This window comes from Marmota marmota, unplaced genomic scaffold (assembly GCF_001458135.2).
Source record: "Marmota marmota marmota unplaced genomic scaffold, marMar, whole genome shotgun sequence".
Lineage (NCBI taxonomy): Eukaryota > Metazoa > Chordata > Mammalia > Rodentia > Sciuridae > Marmota > Marmota marmota.
In genome coordinates, this window is record NW_026000119.1 from 12,069,229 (window position 1) to 12,090,937 (window position 21,709).

General features: G+C 34.5%; 1 protein-coding gene across 13 annotated transcripts in view; it reads right to left on the minus strand.

The window, feature by feature from the left end:
* Nucleotides 1-21,709, minus strand: part of Ptpn13 (protein tyrosine phosphatase non-receptor type 13) — a 190,967-nt gene that overhangs the window by 67,819 nt on the left and 101,439 nt on the right. For 12 of the 13 annotated variants that reach the window (XM_048784870.1, XM_048784863.1, XM_048784865.1 and 9 more), the window contains 9 exons: nucleotides 18,764-18,859; nucleotides 17,600-17,693; nucleotides 10,488-10,710; nucleotides 7,187-7,261; nucleotides 6,889-7,063; nucleotides 5,572-5,725; nucleotides 4,533-4,671; nucleotides 3,679-3,831; nucleotides 478-660 (listed from right to left, as the gene is read on the minus strand). In XM_048784870.1, the coding sequence (XP_048640827.1) occupies nucleotides 478-660; nucleotides 3,679-3,831; nucleotides 4,533-4,671; nucleotides 5,572-5,725; nucleotides 6,889-7,063; nucleotides 7,187-7,261; nucleotides 10,488-10,710; nucleotides 17,600-17,693; nucleotides 18,764-18,859 (1,292 nt within the window). The remainder of the gene's footprint in view (nucleotides 1-477; nucleotides 661-3,678; nucleotides 3,832-4,532; nucleotides 4,672-5,571; nucleotides 5,726-6,888; nucleotides 7,064-7,186; nucleotides 7,262-10,487; nucleotides 10,711-17,599; nucleotides 17,694-18,763; nucleotides 18,860-21,709) is intronic. The other variant, XM_048784862.1, reaches the window with a different exon arrangement.

A 21,709-nucleotide genomic window follows, 5' to 3' on the forward strand; every position in this document is an offset into this window, starting at 1 on the left:
TAAAACCTAACACTGCAGAAAGTCATAGGACTAGTTTATAAAATCCAACAAATCTCTGGACCTTTAAAATTCATACTATAAGGGATCCATTCTTGAGCTACAAAAGGTTTATGGGGATTAATCTAATTATGTATCTTTAAAACACGTGGGGAGTTTCTCCATATGAGAAGTATGACTCAAATAAGTTTGACTTAACAGAGAATCCAACTTGGTTGTAATTTAACTAAAAAGTTAATTGAGCATATAACCACCTAGGAATGTGTGTTAAGCTTTGAAAAATCACCTCCTGAGAAAACAAGAAACAAATAAAATCTCAGTAATACTTCCTACAACTAAGAAGAAAGAGTTAAATAGTATTAAGATATGGTAGCCTGACTAAATGGTAGGGTCTAAAGTTTACTTAAAGTTAATGTGTTACACTGGAAATTGGCAACATTCATTTTAAAATATAATAAAAACAGGTTAAAAGGTACATACAGAAAAAGAAATCTTCTTGGTTTCCCTCCATGGAAAACGAAGGACCAATGTACGAATTCCATTGTGAACTTCGAACACAAGGACACCTTTAGAACAAACTCCAAGCAATATTCCTGTTTGTGACTTTTTCTCAGGGTGCACTCGGTGAAAATGAACTCCATATTCTGTTAATCTTTGGCAGACCTGTTGGAACAATATAAGACTACTTTGATAAATGGAGACATAAAAATATAGAAGTTGTATTTGTGCCAATGTAGTTTAAGGTGGAAAAGACAGTTTTCAATAAATGTTGCTGGAATAATTTGGATCCACATTTCAAAAAATAAATCTCAACACTTATTCACCAGATATATGAAAATTAATCTACCGTGGATCACAGGCCTAAATACAGGAACTAAATGTGTAAGTCTTGGAAAATATTTGTAACCTTGGGTTAGGCAAAGATTTCTTAGATGGGACAGGAAAAACATGAACCATAGGAGAAAAAATTGATAAATTAAAACTTTACTGGGTTTGATCCTTAGCATCATAAAAAACAAAACCAAAAAAATCCCCTTAGAACATGAGAAATAAATATACATAAAATACATATCTGACAAAGGAATTATATTCAGAACATAAAGAACATGTGCTTTTAGCAATAAGGAGACATCAAACCAGAGAGAAAAACGGGCAAGAGGTTTTTATTAGACACATAACAAATAAGATATAAATGACAAATAAAAACAAAAAGATGCTCAGTATAAATTAGAGAGATATAGAACCTATAACGATATACTACTACTCACTTATTTCTAGGACTAAAATGAAAAAGACTAAAAATTCCAAGTGTTATTGAGAACAAGGAACAACTGAATTCTCATATACTGCTGGTAGGAAGACTACAAAATTGTACAGCCATTTTGGAGAACAGTTTGACAGTTTTTAACAAAGTAAAACATACTTCCAATAGATCCCAGCAATGCTACTGTTGGGTATTCACTCAAGAGAAACAAAAACTATGTTCACACAAAAATATGTATTGGTATGTTTGGAACCACTAAGGAAAGAATAAACAAATTTTAATTCTGCACAAAGGTAAACTACTCAGAAATAATAATTAAAAAAAAAACAAAAAACACCTAATGGGCTAAAGGTATGGCTCAGTGGTAGAATGTTCGCCTAGCATATATGAAGCACTGGGTTCGATCCTCAGTACCACATAAAAATAAAATAAAGGAAAGAAAAACCACCTAATGATACATACCACACAATGGATGAATATCAAAAGTATTACTTGAAGTTAAAAAACCAGAAACAAAAGACTGCATACATAAGATTTTTTTTTTTTTAAATATGCAATTAGAGAAATGAAAAAAACTAGGGTAATAGCAGACAGTAGTTGCCAGGGAATAGGTCTGGTGGATGGGAATTCACTGTGACAGGATGCAAGGAACTTTTTTGTATGTATTGGAAATAGGTCTCATCAGTGTTTGGAACATTTTTCTCTGTAAAGAGCCAGGCAATGAATATTTTAGGCTTTATGGGCTGCAAGCTTGCTTCTGTTTAACTACTCAACTCTGCTGTTGGTATTGTGAAAGTAGATATGTAGACAATGTGTAAACAATGAGCATGGCCAAGTTCTAATAAAACTTTACTTACAAAATTGGTAGGCCATGGTTTGGCAAACCTTGTTCTTTTTATTTTTTTAAATATTTTATTAGTGCATTAGAGTTATACATAATAGTGTGGTTCATTTGACATAATCAAATGTGCATGGAATATAATTTGCTCCATTACAATCTCCATTTCTCAACCATTCTCCTTCCTTTACTCTACTGGTCTTCCTTCTGTTTGCTTACTATTTTTTTTAAACTGATGCTTCATAGATAAACATAAAGGTGGAATTCACTGTGGTATATTCATATATGTACATAGCATAATTTGTAAACTGTTCTTTATCGTGACTGCAGAGGTGGTTGCTCTACTGTACATATTTTTGGAAACTGGTGGAAACACTGAAAAGTGATACATTTGATGTTATGTAAATTATACCTCAACAAAGTAGATTAGCAAAAAGATACCAATGTCTTTCAAAGACAAGGTGATATAAAGCAGAACACTAACCTTTTAAGGTTGTGTTAATAACCTAAAAAATTTAGAAAGATGCTAAAGAGAAAAGGAGTAGCAGGATATATTATCAAAAAGCATAGGGTAACATAATATGCATTAGGCATGCTATTTACAGGAAGAAAACTGAAACTCAGAGAGGTTGAATATATTGTCCAAGGTCACCAGGCTAGTTGAAACAAGAATTGAAATGCAAGACTATCTGCCTACAAATCCCAGAGCAAATTCTTTTTATTGGGCCCACTGGCCTTCTTTGTTGGTAAAAATATAATTTGATAACCTGAACTACTATCTTTAAATGTGGACTTAAGCAAAACAAACCACCTTGGCTTTCTTACCATGAATCCTAGTTTAAAGGTGGTATAGTTCTGTGAATGAAGCACCTTCACAGATTTTTGTAGGTTTGAGAAACTTGGCTCTCTAAAATATGGATCAGCAAATAGAAGGCATACTGTTACATCCTATGGAGCTGAAACAGGAGAACGTTTTCAAAGTTTCTTTTATCAATAAAACACATTTGCTATTTGCATTGGAAGCTTGTATGGTATTATCTTTCTTGATCACAAATGCCTTACTATTTGTCTCACAGGAAACTTGGCAGAACTCAAACCAAAGCCAATTTTTCTGACTCTACCCCTATATGAATTAGTGAGCTTTCAGGGGAGAGAGAGTTTTAAAAAGGATGTTAACTGAATTTTAGGCTTGTTAGAAAAAACAAAACAATTCTAGAATGAGTATGAACTTGCCTCTCAGATCTAGTCAACAAATTCAATGGTTTCTTCTTTATAATGTACTTTGATTTTGAGAGTATTGGATAGGAAAAAAACAGAGTTAAAAGCCAGATATAGATTCAAATAGTAATTTTGCTTTTATAGTAGCTACTGACTTTGGGAATGTCCTCTTGGAACTTTAGTTCCCTCTTCTATAAAGCAAGAATTCAAACACAACAGTTTCAGTCAGTAATAAGTGAGATAGGATGATGTGCAGTATCAGTTAATGGTACCTAAGGTTTTAGATGTGTATCCTCCAATACCTCTTGCTTATTTTTTGAAAGAGTTGCAGTATTTATCATTTGTAGTCCTGCACGCTTACCTTTAAAAATTCTAACTCTGTCTCTTTTTCAGAAGCTCCCACATAGGTATTATGCAGTTTGGGTAACTCTTCTTTAATATACGATAAATCAAGTTTCTCCATCACTCTGGCAGGCAAATAATGTTCCAGTCTAAAGTAAGACACACCATGAACCTAGAAAGAAGACTGGTTTTGTAAGTGGTTCTATTTGCTTTTCATTGGAGTGAACCCTCTTCCTCTTATTTTAATGTTCTTGCCTTGGCTAGTACATGGAATATTTCTATTTCTAATTTTATCTCTGGGGAATGATTTTTAGAGGAAGTGCATCAGTATTTCTTTTCTATTTAGTGAGGGAGACTAACTGAACTGACTGGCAACTTTAAGAGAGTGACATTCAAAGGTCCCATGCCATGATAGTTAAGGATTAATGCTGTGAAGGACATTGATCTAGTGACACAGGCTCTTATATGGTTCACATTTAGGAATATGAGGATCTGAACATACAGTGAGTTCTCCATCTAAGAACCCTGCTATGTCCCAGCCCTCACTGTGTAAATCCATGCTGAAGACAAAAAGATCCCTTTAATCCATATTTCAATAATAACTCCTCTGTTTAGTCTCAATTAGTTAGAACGTGGGAAAAGGATTAAGTGCTACATATCCTTGAATTCAAAGACAGAATAATTTTAAACAGAAAAATAAATCCCAGTTGCACAATTGTATATCATTAATATAGTTGAGGAACTAGGCACCAAACTAGCCTCTTAAGTCTTTGGATCTAAACATCAATCATTTCAACCAGGCTTAGTCTTTAATTATGCTAAGAATAAGAACACCAATACAAAAGCGGTTTTGGAGAAAACAATAAATCCTACCTCTGGTTGGTAATCCCCATACTCAGCCTGGAGAGCCAAGGACGCCAGCAATAAGGAAGTCTCATCGTCGCAGTGCATCCTCTCCTCCAAAATGTCTTTGCGCAGCTGAAGGTAATACTGATGACAGGTGAGAGTGTGTCTGAAAGAAAATAAACAGGAACATTTTGGCATTTGATCTTGAATCTTGGGGTAATTTTTTATTACAGGAATAGAAATTTATTTCTCAGATAGTTTATTGTTAAGTCTGCTATTAAGCTTTTAAAAGGTACAAGAACTAAATAAACCATGTTGAAGGAAATAATGAAGATCCTTTATCTGTAGGGGATATGTTCTAAGACCCCAGTGGATACCTGAAACCATATATAATACCAGACCTTACATATGCTGTTTTTTCTTAAACATACACGGCTATGATGGAGTTTAATTTATAAACTAGGCACAGTAAGAGATTAACAACAATAACTTACTGTATATATTAGCAACATCAGCTTATAAATTTTTTTCCTTTCTTTATTGAGACCTTTCATCTTTTATTTAAAGGAAGCACTGTACATCTTCTCTTTGGCATGTCCAAATTGCCAGAATCTCTATACTTATGCTTTGGGGCCACTATTAAATAAAGGTTGCCTGAACACAAGTACTGAGATGCCACAATAGCTGATCTGATCATCAAGGTAGCCACTAAGTGGCTAACAGGCAGGTGGAGCATACAGTGTGGATACACTAGACAAAGGCATGATTCACACCCTGTGCAGGGCAAAGCAAGTTGGCACAAGTCTTCATTATGTTACTCAGAAGGGTGTACAATTTAAAATGTATCAATTGTTTATTTCTGGATTTCATTTAATATTTTCTGATCATGGTTCACCGTGGGTAACTGAAATTGTGGAAACAAAACCACGGAAAGGAAGGACCTCTGCTGCCTGTTTTACAACAAATTAGAAATTATCAATGATCAGAATCAATTCAGTATCAGTAAGCTAAAGAGTCAAAATAGCAGGGGCCAAAAGGAGCAAACGAGAAACACTTGTGTACTCACTGTATCAGACTAACATCATCCATGAAAAATTTAATTCGGAAAAACAAAGTGAAATTAACAGTGGCTTTACTCTTTTTCTTTGGTTCTTCTTTCCATCCCTCTGGGGCCACTTTGGTTAATTTTAAATCAGATTCAACAAAGAAATACTCATTATCTAAAACAGAATGAAAAAAATGTTCAGATTAAATGAAAAGTTTCTCTTTGATTTCTTCATTTTTCAGTCTGACTTGCACAAAATAGTATTAGATAAGAATAAAACAAGACTGTTATAAAGCATGGCAGGGAGCTCTAAGGCACTACATATGGGTAGAGGAAGTATGGTTCTTTTTTGTTTTGTTTTGTTACTGGAGTTGAACCCAGGGGCACTTTACCACTGAGCTACTTTCCCAGACCTTATTTTTTACTGTAAAACACGGAGGATCCCATTAAGTTGCTGAGGCTAGCCTTGAACTTGTGATCCTCCAGCCTCAGCCTCCCAAGTTGCTGGGATTACAAGCATGCACCACTATACTTGGCAATACAGTTCAATTTTTTTTTTTTTTTTTAAATAGTGGCTTCTAAAGACAGACCGACCTGGATCAACTCCTGGACACACCATTTACTACCTGTGTAATATTGAAAACATCATTTTCCTCTCTGGATATCAATTTTCTTGCTTGTAAGGTAAGGATAATGCCAGTTATTGCTTATAGGAATGTTATAAGGATCAGATGACAAAATGAATATAAAACACTTGGTAGGGCAAGTAATACATGGCACTACTTCAACAAATACTAGCTATTTATTATTATTGAGCTACCATCTGAAACCTAGGAAGAATGAAAACCATTGCTTTATTTTTATATTTTAATGTCATCATTTAACCATTATGGACTCTAACTAAAAGGGTTAGTCAACAATATTTAATTTGTACAGAATGTTTAGTGCCGCCCCCACATATAAACACACAAATACATGCAGTTAACATATGAAATGGTCCTGAAATGTAACAGCAAAATTTTATATTTTATTTTATTTTTAGCAAGTTTGGTGGCACATGTCTATAGCCCCAGCTGCTAGAGAGGCTGAGATGAAAGGACTGTGTGAACCCAGGAGTTTGAGACTGAGCAACACAGCAAGACTTTTTCAAAAAACACAACCCAAAATTAAAAAACAAAAAACCCACTAAATTTATACAAAGATAGCACTTCTATTTCTCAGTGCTGATTTGTTCATTAAGTTAATATTTCCCAAAATAAAGTGAGGCATTATAGGTACAGAAAGACAGCTTGTTGCCAAGTTTTCATTCTGTACTCTGAATTTAAAATGTATTGGTACCTTTAAGGGTAGCTAGAGCAAACAAATGATGTTCCACTAAGCCAATATGGGCTACAACCATATCAAACACATCTTTACATATAGTTTTGGTATCACAGGTCAGTTCCAATCTCTGTCCGTTCAGAAGCATTATGTTTACTTTTCTCCGGTTATCCTCATTCTTCCCTTTCTTGTTCTATAATTGAGAAAAGTAAATGGCATTTATTAAAGTAAATATTATAAGTATTTAAACCAACTTTTAAAACAGAATTGCTCAAATTATTTCCTAAGAGTGACCAGAATTGGTTTTATTACTTACAAGGATAGACCGTGGCAAATCCAAAGATATGTATGGTTCAATTGTCATTTTCACAAACTCAGGACCAAAGAAGTTCTGCAAATCACATAAGTAGAATCAATGATTTTGACCATTTATTCTAGCTCTTTCCTTGAAAAAATCTTAATAAATTATATATAAAGGCACTACATTAGAACTAGATGATATAAAACAAACGTGGAAACTTTCAGTAAAAGCATGCTGGAATGAGACAGGCCTCCTTACACAAAATTTCAATTTCCCTCATGTTTGTTTTCTACCAGGAATGTCATAAAATGCCCAGATTTTTATTATTTATTTATTTATTTAACTGGTTTTCATTATTTGGCCTTCAGATAGACTCAGAGTCTTTTAAAAAAAAAAAAAAAGAATAAGCTTGGTTTGGAAGTGTCACTCAGTGATAGAGTACTACATCCTTATCATGCTTAAGGCCCTAAGTTTGATCCCCCATGCCACAATAAATTAATAAAAATAATGTAATTTTAATTATTGAAGCAATATAAAGTTATCAAGCTCATGTAAAGATTCAGTTTAATATTGGGGCTGGGGTTGAGGCTCAGCGCTGGCCTAGAACATGTGAGGCACTGGGTTTGATCCTCAGCACCGCATAAAAATAAATGAATAAAATAAAGGTATTGTGTTCATCTACAACTAAGAAAAAAATTTTTTTAAATTAGTTTAATATTGTTAATCTATGAAGTGAGTGAAGAGAATCTCATTGTTTTAGAGAGTGATATTTAATCTACATCCAATGCGTCAAAGTTAATAAACATCTATCTATCATCCATATCTTAATCATGTTGTTGGAACCTTGCAATGCTGCACTTATTTGTTTTAAATAGTGACAACTAAGGACAATATGGAGATCACATAGTCTCTGACCCACATAGATGCTCCCAACAAGAATATATCTTAGGAAATGGGAGGACTCAAAGGAAGGGGGAAAGTGGAGCCTATACTCTGAACTCAATCTACTGTTTCCTTTCTTTTCTTATATATCCAGGACTTTAGCCAAGAGGGGAACACTGATTTAGGAGATAAAAAAGTTAAACTCCAGGTGGGAGCAGAACTGAAAATAGTCTGAAAGATTATGTCTGAGGCAAAAGGCTAAAGGAAAGTAGGGCCTTGAGGTTGAATACAGGAGGTGTATGTGTGTATATATGCATTTGTCTGAACTAATGGAGTTTCCGAGAGTTTTGTTTGTCTTGGTTTCTTCTTTGCATTTTGTTTTACAGCTCATTTGGTTGCCTGGTGTTGGAATTCTGTCCAATTAACCGTGTGGAACATGTGACACATACAATTTAAGTAAAAGTTTAACATTAAGGGATCATTGATAGTCACGGGAACATTAGTACATACTTTAAAGAACAGAAACAGAGTAGAAAAAATGAAAATGGTCTGCCATGGGAAACAGCATCTAGTAAAGATCAACTAGGGTAATAGGGTATAAGCTAGTTAAAATGTATTTGCACCAAAAGGTGAATAGAAAAAAATGAAATGTATGTTTTGGGAAAGAATGCTAATTCAATTGTGAAGTTATTCTTCTACACACTAGTACTCCTTTTCTGCCTCAAAAATATAACTGTGATTTTTTTCAGAGTAAAAACATTATGTGGTCTTTAATAACCAGTAGTTCAAAGTATCTAATCATTGATACAGTATGCTTCTGGTGAAGATATGTTTGCTTCAAAATAATGAGAAATCAATTGCCTAAAAAGGAAACACAGATTTTTAGATAATACACAATAGTGGCATACTGTAAAAACACAATAATTTCTGAATTACACCAAATGAATCAAAGCTCTAAATTACTTCTCTAAAACCATAGTTTAGGAAAAAGGTATGTATATGTGTGTGCCCTATATGCTGCTGACTGAATTATTATATTGGAAGCCCAAACTATTTATATGGTGCCCTAATTATTACCTAGTTTTAACAAAGATATTGGTTATAATGATAAATTAATAAAGCCTTCCTTTTGGCTTAAATTCAGTTATATCTATTGGAACCTAAAAACTTTAAAATTAGGCAATGTCTTAAATTACAGTCGAATTCCACATCCCCCCCCCTCAAAAAAAATTAGTGCTGGATGTAGTTCAGTGGTAGAATCCTTGTCTAGTATGTGCAAGGCTCTGAATTCATTTCCCAGAACTGAAGGGGGAAAAAAAAACTATAAAATGAGAACAATGAGGCAAAAAGAAGTTCAAATTTTTATATAAAGTCTTATAACAGATAAAGAATATAATTAAAGTTTTCTAATTTGTATTTCAAAGTGATTTTCACCACCCAATATTATTTCTACTCCTTAGAATACTATAAAGGAAATTTGAATTCTATCAACTTAAATGTGCTAAGATAATTCTTTGGGGAAAAAATGATGAATCTTTGAAGCAATCAACGAAAGGAAGGAAGGAAGGAAGGAAAGAAGGAAGGAAGGAAGATTAAAAACCAAAAAATAGAATACAGTAACATATTTTCTTAGTAAATTTTTCTTAAAAATTCATTATTAACTATATCACCTTTATTAATATTTAGTTTGCTTTTAAAGAATTATTTTTAAAATTACATACAAATGAGATACTACCTCACTCATCAAATTGGTGATTGATTGACTTGGCTATTCTACTTGAAGGAAGTTATCTACAAAGATTTAGCCATAGGGTTATAAACACAGCAATGATAAGTTAGAAACATTTTAAATGTCCAATAATTGGAAATGTATTCAAGAAATTATAACACCCAGTAAAGACACATGATAGAGTACTTCATAGCACTAACAATAATATTACTGAAGTTATAAAATGTCCACAATATTATATGAGAAAAGAAGACAATGTTCATTTTGAGCTCATGTTGATAAAAATATATTTAAGGGCATATGTTTAAAGAAAACTACCCCAAATTGAAGAATATATATACACCTTTAAAAAATCACCCCAATGAGATACGAGATGCAGACTTGCTCCCTCCTTCCTTTGGATATTTTAATGTGAGGATGTAGGATGCTTGCAGCTAATGTGGTTATCTTTTGACCCAAATGAAATATTGCCAAAATTAGTAATCCCAATGGAAACTAATATGGAAGGTCAATTTCATGCACAAGAAACTTTTAAACGTTACCTATTAGCAATTTTTTTTTCTTTTTTAGTTACATATGACAGTGGAATCCATTTTGACATAATTATAAAAGCATGGGATGTATCACATAGCAATTTTTTGAAGTACTTTCCCTAACAGTTCTCTGAGAGCAAGTTTAGACACCGTAACCTGAGAATCAACATACCCTCAGTTTTCTCTGGGTCATGGCTGTTTCTAGGGCAATTTCTCTTAATGGATCCCTGGTGATGTCTAGCATGGAAGCTTTGATTGTGTCTCCTGGATACAGGCTCAATCGAGACTGTCTAAGGGCCATTCTGGCCTGCAGCTGCATCATTTCTTCTTCTTGCCGTTTTAACATGATCTCTTGATTAATTAAGTTGCCTTCAAGGGGTGTTTCATATTGTCTGCTAAACAGAAGAGAGAAAAAAAAAAGTAATGGGAAGAAAACAATTGTTTTAAGGCTAATGGGAAAAAAAAGTTCACATTAAGTATCAAGAATTTAAACAAAGTTCATAACCCAATTGAGTCAAATGTATGAAAGATGATATGTCATGAGCTTTGTAATGTTTTGAACAACCAATAAAAAAAAAGAAAAAAAAAGAATTTAAACAAATTTTATCATTTTCATCTTGGAAGAATCTCTGCGCTACACAGTGTGACATATGTATGGTTTTGTGTGTGTGTGTGTGTGTGTGTGTGTGTGTATGTGTATACACACAGAGAAGACAGTCTGCTTCCTGACAAAGTACTCTTAAATCCTTTGTGATTTCCTTAGGGTCTGGGGGTGATCACAGAATGTTTTGTTGTAATATTTGGTCTTTGACCCTGGTTCTTGTCATAGACCTTCTAAAATCCTCATAATTTCCTGGGTGATAGGATCGTCTTTGGTTTCTAACACAGAGCTCTTACATCCCTTGGAATTTCCTCGGTGACGAAGCATCTTTTATTCTAACAAGAAATTCTCTGTGGGATCCCAGATAGCTTCAGGTGAGGGTTGGTCTCCCCAAAGGGAAGCCTCAATTAGAAACCTAGAACTTTCAGTCCCAGCCCCCATCAGCCTCTTGGGAAAGGAGATGTCCTGAAGACTGAGTTAATAATCAGTCATGCCCTATTTAATGAAATCTCCAAAAAGCCCCTCCGTAATTCTAGCAAATTATCAAACCTGAGAAGGCGGCTGTGGAAATCCCAGATTTACAGCTGGTCAGTTAGAAGTACAGAAAGCCCAGGGGGCTGTGAGCTGAGCCTTTAACTTGTGGGATCTTATGCCAACACCAAGGACATAGTGTTGAGGTTGAATTAAACTGTAGGACACTCAGCTAGTGTCTGCAGAGTTGTAGAACTGGTTGCTGAGTGAAGAAAAACCCACATACTTGGTGTCAGAAATATTCTGTGGGTAGAAACAGATTATAGCAGACAGTAACACTCGGTTGTACTTTAACGCATTGCTATAATGCTGTCTTATTGGGTTAGATCTATGTTTTCCACCTCTTCTCTGAACAGTCCAGCATACTCTGAAGACTGCCTCTCCTGTAGTTCCCCTGTTTAATTCTTATAGACCTAAAAAAAATTGAGACTTTGAAATGGAAAGAGAGTCTCCTGAATTCTTATTTCAGCTTCCATACCTTTGTGACTCTTCCTCCAATGGCGCCAACTCCCCTCAGGTGCATATTGTGGAATCATAACATCCACTACTCTGCTGTCTAATCTAATTTATTGCGTTATTGGCTATTCCCCCTTATTAATCAAAGACTGAAGTGCCTGATTCAGTCTTTTTTTAAAATTTTTTTATTGTTGGTTGTTCAAAACATTACATAGTTCTTGATATATCATATTTCACACTTTGATTCAAGTGGGTTATGAACTCCTTTTTCTCAATCACTAGTCCTATCATTACTCTTGGTGGTGATAAATAGATTTAGAAGTCTTCCAACATTCTGGCCTCTTTCCCATCTCAGCTGGCAACCTACTCCTATGGTCATGCTGGCTATTAAAAATAAACACGCCACCTCCAAGGTTTCCTATTTCTTGTGTCCCATGCACTATATAATCTTATGTTTGTAGTACAGCCCATCTAATAACCTTCTTCAAATAACTCATGGACTCTAATCAATAATTTTAGCTCACTAATCATACCACTTTCTTTTATCTCTTTTAAAGGCTATTACCTTTATCTTCCTTTTATGTTCAATGTTAAAAATCACTCATTTGCATACAACCTCAATACTCATGTAACTGCACCACCAAGTTGACTGATCTCTTGTGCCCTGATCATACCTTGATGACTCATTTTCTTACAGAATTTTTTATATCTTGTTTTACCTCTTTTTTTTTTCAAAGCTCCAATATTCTCTTCTTCCTCTCTCAACTGATGACTTTTCCTCACTTTTATTTGAAATAAAAATCAGTGAGAGTGTTCTACGTGGATGTTAATATATACCTTAAACTAACATTTCTAAGACCAAATTCTTGATACTTTTTTCCTACATCTATCCATTTTTCAATCATTTACTAATCGCTTGGGACATAACTTAGCATCATTCATGTTTTTTCTTTCTTATACATTCCATATCTAATTGAGCAGCAAATCCTGAAGTCAGAACCTAGAAAATATCCATATCTGACTTTTCATCATCACTAAAACCAAATCTGTATTATATTCATCTCAAATAGATATAAATGTCTCTGGACAGGTAATTTACTCCTACAGTCTATTCTACAGAGTAATCCCTTTATACTGTAAATTAGATCATGGCCCTTCATATTTTTAATCAATGGCTTCCTATTATACTTGGAGCAACAGCTAAAGTACTCAATTTAGCTTCTGTAGCCTGATCTGAGCAGGGTCCTGAGTCCTTGGTTACCCTCCTTGGTTACAATGTCCTTCATGTACTCTGTTGTATTCACACTGCCCTTTTTGCTATTCCTTTAATGTGTAATACATATCCCATATCTTAGCCCCTCTGTACTTGCTATTCCTTTTGTCTTGAACATTCTTCTTGCTAGTATCTGCACGGATCAATTCTGTACTTCAGCTTTCTATTCAGCCACCCCTTAAGAGAGATGTTCTCTGATCATACCATTTATGCAAAATATAGGGGATAATATATTCCCTATTCCATTTGTCTACTTTATGTTTCTTCAAAGTAACTATTACTAAATGACAGAGATTTATGACTTTTATGGTTTATTGGTTATCTCTCACCTCTGAAACATCTCTCTGAAGGAGTTTTTCTGTGTTGTTTACAACTTCAGCACCTAAAACAATCTAGTGTGTGGTGAATGCTGGATAATTATTGCTGAGTGAATGACTGAGTATAATCCTATGGTTCACCCAAACTTGGGGGCCAAAAGTAATAATAAAAACTGGAATTCATATATTTTAATTCAAACATGGTATTTGTATAAAAATATTGGCTTCTCAAATTATTTTATACCAGAGCTACTCACAGTTAGTAAAAATGATTATCATTTTATCTCTTCCAACAGAATATCTGGTAGAAGTTTTCATAAGGACTGAAATATTTGAGATACGAAAAACAAAAACAAAAACAAACAACCCCAAAAATCGAGAAAATCAGTTTCAGTGTAGAATGAATAACTAGGTTATTTGAAATCAGGATACAAGTTACCTCAACAAGTAAATAGGCACAGAGCAGTGGGAATGTTCTACATATAAATTGTACTTCAAACATTAACACATAAAAAGGCTTAGAGATGTTCTTTGGAAACATCTTTTTGGGTCACTGAAAGACACTTTTGATAACTTGGAATCCAAAATTTTCTCATTCTGCGGCATCTGACTCATAATTTCCTGCTAATCTCCCCCCACACCCCCAACTCCTTGATAGAAGCCAATAATAGTGTCTGAATCTGTTTTGCCATTTCTTTCTAGCTAAAGGGAATGGAATTTTTTTTAAAAAAGGGAAACATGCAACTCATATAAATACAGTACTGTCTGTAGATCTTACAGATATGTGACCTCAAGAACAAAACAGGAGCTCCCGCTTGTGCACCAGCATGTTGAGGATATTTATCAAAACCTTTGTACACATTCAGTAAATTATGCACTTGCATAAGAAATTTAGACAGCATTTTAGTTAATGGTGTACTTTTTTGGGCAGGAAAAGTATGAAATTAGTTCAAAGAAGTAGAGTTCAGCAACTGGCACAAAACAACACACACACACACACACACCCCAATCCACTTGCCCTGGAGATAGTTTTCTTTTACCTAGAGCTCAATCTAACTCAGATGCTATGAACACCCTATGGGTTTTCCCATAAGTCATGAAACAAAAGAGAGCTTATCTTTAAAACATGAAACTGACAAGCTAAGGTAGCCTTAATGTTAAGGTTTTCTTAAATAAAGTCTGGAAATGGTCAAAACTAAGATTCTTTTATAACCTTGACATTTCTGAGGTTCTTTATTAAGAAAAATAAAATACAAAAGGATTTAATTTTGTTTTGAAGGGATATATCTTTGACAAATGATAAGCAAAACATGAACACATAATTTTCAATAATTTTTCCAGTTATCATCTCTATTCCTCCTTCTTACAATCTAGCTAAAAGGGCCATAATACTATTTATAAGTTTTCTCCAAGTCAGAAATAGAAAAGAGTAGATTCTTTAAAAAAAAAATTATTTCTCAACACTGAGCTTTGTGCAATTCAGTGTAGACTTTTTTTTGTTTTCTTTTAGGTGGACACAATATCTTTATTTTATTTTTATGTGGTGCTGAGGATTGAACCCAGTGCCTCATGCACGCCAGGCAAGCGCCACATCCCCAGCCCCTCAGTGTAGACTTTTTAATGTCTGTTCATCCCCAAATGCTTTTGTGTCATTAAGAAAATGTGTAATATCAGTTGGGCATGGTGGCACACACCTTAAATACAGCCTCTCAGGAGAATGGTGCAGGAGAATCCCAAGTTCAAAGTTAACCTAGACAACTTGGTGAGGTCCTATCTCAAAATAAAAGGGCTTAGGATGTATATCAGTGGCATAGCATTTGCCTAGCATGCATGGTTTCAATTCTCAGTGCCACCAAAAAATAGATAAATAAATAAAAAGGGTGGGGGTAGTAGAATATCAAGATATCAAGTACAAATCTTTGTTTCCTACCTCTTAGTTCAAAAATCATCAAAATGAGTTTAACACAACAGGAATATAAAAATGCTATTATCCAAGCATAATGTTGCTTTAGGTAAATACTTATGAGAGCTTTTCTCAAAGGAAATAAGACTTTGGAGGGGGGCGGGTAGTAGAGATTGAATTCAGGGGTGCTTTATCACCAGACTACATTGCCAGCCTTTTAAATTTTTTTATTTTGAGACAGGGTCTCACTAAGTTGCTTTGGGCCTTGCTACTTTGCTACACCTGGCCTTGTATGTGCCATTGCAACAAACTATTATAGGCTATTTTTTTTAAAAAAAGGTACACAAAACAAAATAAAAATAAATAAATTTAATAAGTACTGGTACATAATTAAGGGATAATTTAGTGCAGTGAATTTAATTACTTAAACTAAAAACTGTGGATTACCTGTTTTTTTATTGCTTCTTTTTAAATTTGTTCTAATTAGTTAATTACATGACAGTAGGTATATTGCTTCTTTTTTTAAAAAAAATTATTTATTTTAATGAGTTCTACAGGATAGTACAATGCATTTATGCACTTTAATATGTCATACATAGATGGGATATGATTTCTCATTTTTCTGAGTGTACATGTTGTAGAGTCACATTAGTCATGCAGTCACATACATAAAGTAATAATGTCTGTTTCATTCTACTATCCTTCCTTTCCCCTCTCCTCCCTTCGCTTCCCTCTACCTAATCTAAGGTAATTCCATTCTTCTCTAGTGTCACCTTCCCACCCCTTATTGTGAATTAGCATCCACATATTAGAGAAAACATTCAGCCTTTGGTTTTTTGGGATTAGTTTATTTTTAATCACATGGCAAGGGTTACCTTGTCTACTATTAGTTTATACCTGTGAATCTATTTTGGAGAATTAAGGAGTTAAGGGGCAAGTTTTTGTTAATTTCCAAATGATTCTCTTATATTTGGTAGCACTGGAGCCTAAAAGGATTTTTATACTTTAAGAGTAAAGTATATCCAGGTATAGTGGTGCAAGCCTGTGATCCCAGTGGTTTGGGAGACTGAGGCAGGAGGATCATAAATTCAAAGCCTGCCTCAGCAACCTAGTGAGGCCCTAAGCAACTTGGCAACACCTGTCTCAAAATAAAAGTTAAAAAGGGCTGGGGATGTGGCTCAGTAGTTAAGAGACCCTGGGTTCATTCTCTGGTAGCGCGCATGTGCACATACACACACACACACACACACACACAAAAGAGTAAATTCTGAAGCAACTTCTAGATCTCTAATATCATATTACAAATTTGAAATAAATTCCATTAACAACATATTTCTATAAGGGATCTGCATACACATGACAGTGATATATAGCAACATATTCACTACCGGCTTGATACCTTTCAGTTCAAAGAAAGCAAATTAATACATAGTTATAATACAACCATCTTAAGACTAGCACAAATAATACTAACACCCTGTAAGAAATTCACCAAGTTATTTCAGTATGAAAATGCTTAAAAAAATACAACCTCTTTTAAGCCAGCGGATAATTAACTTTTTATATAATAGTTTACTTAGTAGTACTCAACTCATTATTCATTCAACTAATTCTCACTGAAAGCCTGCTGGTGGAGCCTATTCCAACCTTCCAAAAGAAGTATATTCTTTTAGAAATGAAGATTTATTATCTTCTTACAGATTTTTGTTTTTTTCAATGCTGAGGGTTAAAACCAGGGGTGCTTGAACACTAAGCTGTATTCTTAGCCCTTTTACTTATATTTTGAGAGAGGGTCTCATCAAGTTGACCAGGCTGGCGCTGGATTTGTGATGCTCCTGCCTCAGCCTTCTGAGTAGATGGGATTTCAGGCACGTGACACCAAATCAGCACTTCTCACAGATTTTTAATGCTGTACCTTGACTTTCTTTACTGTTTTGTATTCATATAGATAACTTAAAAAAAAAAAAAAAACTGTAACCGATGAGAGCCAATCCTGATTCTAAAAGAGTCCGATGCCCTGTCTTTCACAGTATTAGATGAATTCCTGAGAAATTACAGAGAAGGGAAACTAAGGGAAAGGAAGAACAAAGAAAAATGAACCAAAATAAGGGTAAATAAAAAAAAATTTTAAAACAAGACAATAATAAAAATATCTGTTACTGGAAACGTATTATTACTCAATTTTCCCCCCACCCCAGCATACCTTGGTCTCTGTGACTGGCCTTGAATTGGGGTTTCATCTACTCCTGGGAGACCACTGCTGGATTCAAACCTCTTTGAAGCTTCACTTCTTCTCACTAATTGTGAGTAAAAAATGATAAATAATAATAATAATAATGGCTTAGGTGATAAAAATATAAAAGTAAACTTATCTAATACTCAAGCATTAAGCAGACATATGATAATTTGTATAAACCTGTCTCCAATTATATATTTGTGTACTTGGCTTCTCTGGAATTGAACCTTTGGTTGTTTACTCCTTTGTACGCACCTAACAGAATTATGCATAGCATAACTGCCTGTTGATGATGCTTATATAGCACTTGCTCAAGATTTACATGTTCATTTGATTCTCACAACAAAACCTATGAGATATATACTATCATAGTTCTAAAGGAATTAAAACAAAAACATTAGAAAACAAATTTGTGAGTAACACCACAGAAAATTTTTTTTAAAAGTTTAATCTTGTAGGACTAGCACATGTATATACTCCACCTACATTTATATCAGAAGCACTTCATATTTTGAAGTCACAGATTCATTCATTTGTGGTAAAAAGTATAGGCTTCTCTCACCACCCTCCAAATCATATATACAAAAAGGTTTTAATGTGAATTTATTTTTTAACTAAAAAATAAATATTTAAAAAAATGACTCTTAAAATACAACAATCAGAAAATTATAACCCAATTTAAAAATGGGCAACAGGCTTAAACAGACATGCTATTAATGAAGAAGTGAAAATGGCCAATAATAATATGAGAAAATGCTATGCATAGTATTTCATTATGAAATTACAAATTAATATATCAATGTGACATACCACTACACGCCTACCTGAATGGCTAAAATCTAAAATACTAAAGATACCAAATGCTGGGAAGGATGTAGAGCAACAGGAACTTTTATATAAAGTTTGTCATCACATTAATGACATGGTACTAAGCTCTTCTGGCATGTCTTGTTAAAGATATGAGCTCCCCTCTGTGTGATGAAAATGAATGCACTATTTTTGATATTAAAATGAGTAAATGGCAGAGTTTTACAATTTTTAATTTTTGACAACTTTTATTTCAACATTACCAAAAAAGATTCATAATTGTGGTTTCTTAAAAATATTTTGCTTGTTTCAGATAACTCTTACCTTGCCTGAAATCTGAATCGGAGGAAATAATAGATGGACTTTCACTGGAGGTATTAAAAATGTCACTGTGGTAAGTTTTGTATCTTCGCACTGGTTCTAAAAGAATTAAAACAAAAACATTAGAAAGCAAATTTGTGAGCAATACCACAGAAATTTAAAAAAATAAGTTTAATCTTATGGGACTAGCACATGTATATAGCCTGCTTCAAATTTACCAATGGCAGGAGAGCATTCAAACATTGAGGTTCTAATTTTGAGATGGTTTGGCATACTGGTTAAGAGCATGGACTACAGAGCCAGACTGCTTGGGTTTGAAACGTTGGAGAGTAATTTAATCTCCCAGTGACTCTCCCCTTCCCCTCACAAACAAGGGATACCATGATAGTATATATCTCATAGGTTTTGTTGTGAGAATCGAATGAACATCCAAGAAATCTTGAGCAAGTGCTATATAAGCATCATCAACAGGCAGTTCTTAATTCTGTTATATATGCATAATTCTGTTAGGTGCTTACAAAGGACTAAAAACCCAAAGACTCAATCCCAGAGAAGCCAAGAACACAAATATGTCATTGGAGACAGATGTTTCATTCCACTAGAAGCACTAAGGCTAGGGGTACTGCATAGATTTTGTAGATTATGTCTTGTATAAAGAGGTAGGGCTCAGGGGCAAGTGTGAACAAAAATCTAAATCCTTCCTTCTAAACACCCATCCCTTCTTCTTCATCTCCACCGTCTCTACGATTGAGCACTATTTATCTCATGTCTGGACTATTGTATGTCTCCCAAATTCCCTTGTTGCAGTCTTGCTCCTCTCATGATAATTCACATTACAGAGAATGAACTTTCCAGAACTGAAAATCTGAGAACACCACTATCTCTTAAACTCCTTCAAACTAGAGTCCTTTATACTCAGCTAAGGAATTTAGCTTGGTATAAAGGCTTTCATAACCTGCTCCCCACCTACATTTATAGCAGACGTACTTCATATTTTGAAGTCACAGATTCATTTGTGGTAAAAAGTAGACTTCTTTCACCACCCTCCAAGTCACATATACAAAAAGTTTTTAATGTGAACTTAAAATCTAGATTCAGGTAAAAGCCTCATTACCATCCACTTACCCAAAGTCTGCACTCATGTCACAGAATGTGCAGATAACCAAAAGTATAAATAAACTTTCAGATTCCTTCTTGAAAGACATTGCTCTGTTAGAAGTTCATTTCCCTTCTTTACCTTTTACCTAACGCCTTCTCTTTTTCTTTTGAGAAGCCTCACCTTCTCTTGAAAAGCCTTGATTAGACACTGTTTCTCTTACTTCCATATTACCTTATACTTAACTAATTAAAACTGCACCACTATCTAGTAGTTCTCTGTCTACTTGTTTGCTTCCCTTACCTAAATTATAAGCTCTCTGACAAAAAGGATTTTGTCTTTTTTAGATGAACCACTAGTATTTACCATGTTCCTTCCTGGTGCATGGCAAGCACAAAATACTTTCTGAACAGATACTTGAAGGTCATAGAAGGTCAAAGGACTAGACAGTGAGAAGTTGAGAAAAGGAGTATATTCTTTCAAGTTTGAGGGTTTGGAAGAGGAAAGGCAAAAACACAAAAAGTTATTGGAGTCTTCTTGGCACAGTGGGATGTTTGTGCATGATTTCAGGCAATGGAAAATAATTTTGTTGGGTGGGGGAGTCTGAAGTTACAAATGGTAGCAGGAATAAAAGTGCTAAAAGAAAACAGGAGATAGAAAAAAGAGCACACCTGGGATGGTTAGTTTGGCAAGAAGGAGAAAACCTTTTCTTCTTGAAAGAAATAGTGGACAAGGGGAAAAACAGAGGAAATCCCCAGATACTCATATCAGAAAATTGCCTGGTAATAAAAATTGAATCACTTCCTGGGAGCGTGATTTGCTCAAAGCTTGAAAAGAATAAAGAAATGATGTTGTGAAGAATGGGAAAAGGGTCAGAAAAAAACACATGAAATCTTTCATATGGCCCCAAGAATTTAGGTAGACCAGAATGCATCAATTTTAGTGGAACCAGTCAGAATTGTTCTGTGGCTTTTTCTTGGTGTTGTAGAAAATAGCCCATGGGAAATTCCTAGAACCAAGGACATAGGAAGTATGGCAGCAGGTAACCAAGTTAGGCAAGGGATTCTTTTTTTGGTAGTCTGCAAACATGACCACAGGACTTCACACAATGAAATATTTCTTATGCTAGAAGGTGTTTATGAACAGCGTTAAAAGAAAAATGAATTAATGAACAAATGAAATGGCCAAAAGACACCACAGGAACCAGGCTTGTGGAACTAGGATGGAGATGATGGGCTGGGAGAACTGAGAGGGCCTACTGAGACAAGAACAAGAATCTTGCTAAGACAGAGCTTTAAAGAAATGGGAGGAGAAGGATGGATGACTGGCCGTGGACTTGAAGGAAAGGGGAAGTTGTACATCTTTCCTACAATGTTTCCCTGGAGGACTAGACATAATGAAGCAAGCTGTTACTTAGTCCAGCTCTGTGTATGGTGAACATGAATATCAAGCAATATCATCATTAATGGAAAGAGTCTTAGAATTGAAAATCAAGGTATTTACCAGTACTTTTTTCCTAAATGATTATATTCTACCACAGAGTAGATTCATGGTTATTAAGTCATTTTTCAAATCCTATGGTTCAATATGAACGTGACTTGAAAGAACTGTGGAGGGCAAAAACCAGCAATTTCATCTAATACCACTTTATATTTAATAGTGTAATATATTATATACAAGTTAATAGTTCCTATATTATATACAAGTTAATAGTTCCTTAGCAAGAACTGTTTTTTTCAAAGGGGACCAAAGTACGTTTGTTGTATTGTTACAGAACCTCAGTGCTACTCTTTTGTGGTACTTTTTCAAGGGAAAAACCAAACTACAAACACAGAATTGCAATTTTAGGACAG